We start from the raw sequence: 5,089 nt of genomic DNA, 5'->3' as shown, positions 1-5,089 counted from the left end.
TGAAGATCTGAGGGTAAAGGGGAAGAGGAGGAAGGGCGCGGATTGGATGGTCCAGGGATTTCAGGATCCAAAGAAGGCTTGGAGGGGGGGGGATGGTTTCTTCTTTTTGACAGTTTCCCAGTGGCCATCCTACTCTTCATTGTCTACATTAACAACTTTTGTGCATCTATTAGCGAAATGTCCGTATTCGTGACATACCTTGCATTTAAAAGGAATCTATTCGTAGTCCAGCTGCTGGATATGGCTCCAATCGTCCACTTTCAGCTTTATTGCTTCCGACAATCCTCGACCTAGATCCACTTCAACACAAATCCTTGCGCATGCTTGCATGTTGTCCTTGGGCTCACTGCGATTGATGTACTTGCCAACAGCATTCCCTATTGCCTTGACTAAATCATCCCCCCAACAGTGCAGAGGAAGGTGAGGTAGGCGAACCCAGACTGGAACAGCACTTGGGATATCCAGTTCTGGGTCGAAATCAGGGGTCCATTTGTTGAGATAGAGTCCCCTTGAGTCCATGAAGTATGGCCCGTTCCTGAATATCAGATCTTTGTCCTCCTTTGATTCAAAATGAAATGTGTAATACCCTTTGCCACAAAATCTGATGGATATTTTCCCTTGGATCTTGTCTGACCAATTTCGCTCGACCCATCTTTGAACTGTTCTGGGCGATGGCCAAAGCCCTGTAAACTGCCCGATTAATCCTTTCTCGGCAAGGGAAAGTGCTGCCATACGGGGAATAGTTGGCGGCAGTTGAACTTCCTGCAGCACATCGAGTTTCTTGACAAATTTCGTGGTAACAGGTCTGGTTCGTTGCGGGGGGAGGGACTTCACTAGTTCAGAGAACGCTCTTTGCGGATCAGGATCCTCATGGGATGGATCCAAAGGGCCCATGACTGGGCCAAGGCCCAGGCTGAAGTAGATCTGTGATTAGAGGCACACGGTTCAGGCAAACGCGCGTAGCGCAACAACAGTTTTTGCGATAATAGATTTTTTTACCAAGGTTTCTAGGCACTCAACAACTTATGTGAAGGTCTGTGTATGTATTTCCAACCTTTACGCTTCATTTCTTGTTGTCAATTTACTCGCTATTGTGTATCGTTTTTCCATGGCAATCTATTTGGTTCTTGCAGGTGCCCATGTTCTTTGTTATGTTTCTCCATAACAAAATGATGAGCCCCTCCTTTGAGATGGTCATTGTGCTACCCACTACGTCCAACCAAATTGCTGACTTTGTGGGTATCATTTAGTTACCCTGTCTTGGTATGTGGTGTATGGTATTTGGGTACATTTTCAATTTGGTTTTGAGTGTATTACAGGTTGAGTCTCCGCTAATTTGTGTTTCCTAGTTCCAATCTGTCATTCTCTTCTTCAAATTCAGGTTGAAAAGGTAGCCTACCTAGTAAGTCACCTTGGATCATTCTTCCTATCTATGGTTGATGATACCCTCATTTCCTTGGATCATTCTTCCTATCTATGGTAATACTATTAGTCCATCATCATTGTCTTTTGGGCAACCAAACTACACCTTTGTACACACTTTCTCCCTACTATCTCATGGCCCCGAGACAACATTTACCCAGTCATCGGGGTGGAGCAGTAGGTGCATCCTCTGCTTAGACTCGTTGCCTCTTTGGCTGGCACTCCATGGAATATCATTTTTATTTCGTCCCACCTAAAGTGAGGAATGAGATTCCTCACTTTGAAGCTAAAGAATTTGGGGATCGAGCATACTTTTCTGATTCTAAAAGAAGTGGAAGCACCTTCAAGTGGACTCCAGATCCCAACAAATTTTACAAAAGGAGGCTTCATTTTCTTCACTCAGTGGTTGTGCACTGTCAACTAGAAACCTTTCTTCACATGGTCATTCGTGACAAACAAGTCGACAACTATCAATTATTTACAGGACAAGAGGATATTAAACAGATACTCTGAGACATTAGATACAATCTAGATGGTATCATGGCCAGATTAACATGGGTGGAGCACCGTGTGGCATCTGATTTTGACTCCGAATCAGATTCACAACCTCAAAATCTAGCTTTTATCAATGCTCTGACAGAGGATCCACCTCAAGGAAACTTCAATTCCCTCTCGCCAGTTATCATATTAGATTAACAGTCTTGCATGGTGTCAACTCTTCATTTTTAAATAGGCTACGCCTATCTTTCTTATGCTTGTATCACTGTCAAGATGTCTTAGCATTTTATATGGGAACACTGGTTTTGTTTTTTCTGCCCTGAACACACTCTTTCATGTAATTACGTATGGGTGATGCCTTGTCTAACAAGGTTGATATTTAGTAAGTTTTGTGAGATTTTTTTATTAATCTGGGACTATGGGAATATGTTATGCCCACACTACTCGAATATGAGATCCCATAGAGTTTTTGGGTGATGGAAGTTATCAATGTAATATCACTTTTTTAGTAATATAAAAATATTTATGCAACTTACAAAAAAAATAAATGGGGAATCATTAAGGAAATTGGGAATTTTAGGTCATTAAGTGTCATCTTCAAAGCTCGAGACATACTTCGTGGCATTACTCATGCAAACCATTGATTCCATTAGTGACCTTATTTCCATTGCATCAATTGAACTATATAACATTAGTGTGTACTTGAAGCATATTGAACACTAATATGCTCATGGTCTAATATATGAAGAGGTCCATAATTGAAAATTACAAAGTATATGTTTGAGGTGTTTATAAATTGGTAATATTGAGTTTTATCTTTTATTAATAGATAATGTATTTTCATTCAATGCTACACAAGTTTATTTTTAGTTAGAGAGTCTCTGTATAATTTGGGCCTTGGGTCCTACCTGAAATGGGGAGATAAGTATGTGAGAAATCTAGGATAGTGGGTGAGGTTTCTCATGACAAGTTTGTATTCATGGGTCAATGTTCTGTCGCCCATCATAGGTCTGGTATCTTGGTAGGTTTTTGGTTATGTGTTTTGTTAAATTATCAAGTGTTGTGGGCTCTATAATGAGTAGAGATAGTTTCGAGGAGTCTAAGTGCAGGGTTCCCTTAATTGATTTACTCTGGTTTATGATTTATTGTGACATCTTTGGTCTCTCGTTTGACTTGTTCTTTGGTAGTACCTTATCCGGGTTTTCCTCCTATCATTTTCCAAGTTGTGGTTGTTTCAATTATTGTCAAAGGTGTGATCCCCTCATGTTTGTTATGCCTCCCTGATAATGCATGCAATGTAGTGGGGGAGGGGGGGGGCGTTGGTGGAAGCACCTAACAAGGATTAGAGAGGGCTCATCCCTTTTCCCAGGATTTTTGCAACAATCTATTTTATGTAATATCCCTTGAGATATGATGATAAATCAAGAAATTAGAGACTTGGGTGGGAGTGAAAAGACAGTCCTACTCGGACTTTAATATTATAGCTAAGATTTCTTGTTTTGTTTTAGATCCCAGTCACACCAAGGGACAATAAAATAAATATCTTAACTTTGTTGCTATTCACTGACAAATGAAGACTCTGCTTGGTCTGGTCTTGAAAGATAAATAAGTGGAAAGGTGTAATGTGTTTGCTACTTTGAAGGACATTAAAAGGATGCTAAGGAATTCTTCACCTTGGACGGGCTTGACTCAAGGCTGACCCATGTGGAAGGGCACCTCAAATGTGATTCAAACATTGTTGCACCTCTTGGATCGATTGCTAGAGACTTTGTTCCCATCTCTTCCTTTGAATTTAAATGATGTTCATGTTTATTAGTCTATTTATAATTTTGCAATGTTTTATAATGTTTATCCTATATGATAGTCCTGTTCCTAACCTAGGACTAGGTGGCTAGCCTTTTTTGTACTCTCGCATAAATAGAGAAGTTCGGATTTTGGATATACTTGTATCTTCAAGAGATAACAAAAACCTTTTAAGTTGACTAGATATATCAATTATGTATCTTTGAGATATTTTGGAAATATAAAGTTCTTTAATTTACAAAACAAAAAATAAAATGTTGCACATATGATGTTGTTATAGATAATAGAAAGATCGATGGTAAATAATCTTTTATGATTGATTTCTATTTCATTAGTTGTAACTTTGTATTAATTAAGTAAATTTTAGATTATAAATTTTAATTTTCAAAGTGGCGAATTTTTTTCTTCTAAAATGTAAAATTAGATTTTAAAAACTACAATATTAAATTTGAAAAGAAAATTTAAATTTAAAAAATCTCATATAATTTCTAATTCCAAAATGCTATTTTCAAATGAAAAAATGTATTTTTCAAAAATATGAAATTGTTGATTTTGATTTCAAATATGTAAATTTCTATTCGAAAAATGTCAATATCTAGTTATTACAATGTGTATTGAAATTTCAATATTTTTTATTTATTTATTATAGGTATATAATATCTAAATCCATAATTAATGTGTAGTTGTCACCATTTTAATTTTTTTATAAGGATGTGTAATATCGTCATAATACCATTGCTAATTATATTAAGGTTGAAGATATGAAATATTTTTTTTTATAAGGATGTGTAATATCGTTATAATATCATTGCTAATTATATTAAGGTTGAAGATATGTAATAAATTAAAAATAAGTGAGAGAACTATTTTTCTACATTTTAATAAATACTTAAGCCAACCTAAGTCAAATAAAGTCTTATTCATAAGCATTAATCTTCCATCTACTATGGTTGTGAAACCCTTTTCACTTATTTTTAATTTTTCTTTTGTTCATATTATCTTTAGTGACTGTCTATATCATTCTCTTAACGTCAATGAATACAATTTCTTTTAAACCACAAAATTATTGTTGTTTTTTATTTAAACAATGTCTTACCCTAACCTTCTTACTTAGCATACTTTATTAATGTATGAAATCACTTTTTTTTAATAAAACCCATTAAATAGTTAATTAATAGTCACCCATTTTCAAAATGGTCATTTTTATTCACATAAAGAGATAAAAAATCTAGTAATATTGACAAACCATTCAATAATAGAAATGACCTAGAAAGAAGAATATCATCCACAAATATTAGATGGGAGATAGAAATGTTTTTTGTAATCCTCACACTTGAGAAAAACCCAATAGATTTTGAATAAAAAA

General features: G+C 35.8%; 1 protein-coding gene across 1 annotated transcript; it reads right to left on the bottom strand.

Moving 5' to 3' along the window:
• Positions 1-216: 216 nt before the first annotated feature.
• Positions 217-894, bottom strand: LOC149203032 (uncharacterized). The gene has a single exon (XM_089401753.1). It carries the CDS (start codon positions 892-894, stop codon positions 217-219), a length of 678 nt encoding a protein of 225 aa, XP_089257879.1.
• Between the last annotated feature and the right edge of the window lie 4,195 nt (positions 895-5,089).

Source organism: Pinus tabuliformis, chromosome 2_1 (assembly GCF_031772625.1).
Source record: "Pinus tabuliformis cultivar Carrire ecotype Pingquan chromosome 2_1, CPIR1, whole genome shotgun sequence".
NCBI lineage: Eukaryota > Viridiplantae > Streptophyta > Pinopsida > Pinales > Pinaceae > Pinus > Pinus tabuliformis.
Note: the sequence above shows the minus strand (reverse complement) of the source record. Positions and strands in the feature narration are given on the sequence as shown.

What these genes read in the sequence shown, in the direction of transcription:
- LOC149203032 (XM_089401753.1), bottom strand. Translation starts at nt 894, where the DNA reads ATGGGCCCTTTGGATCCATCCCATGAGGATCCTGATCCGCAAAGAGCG.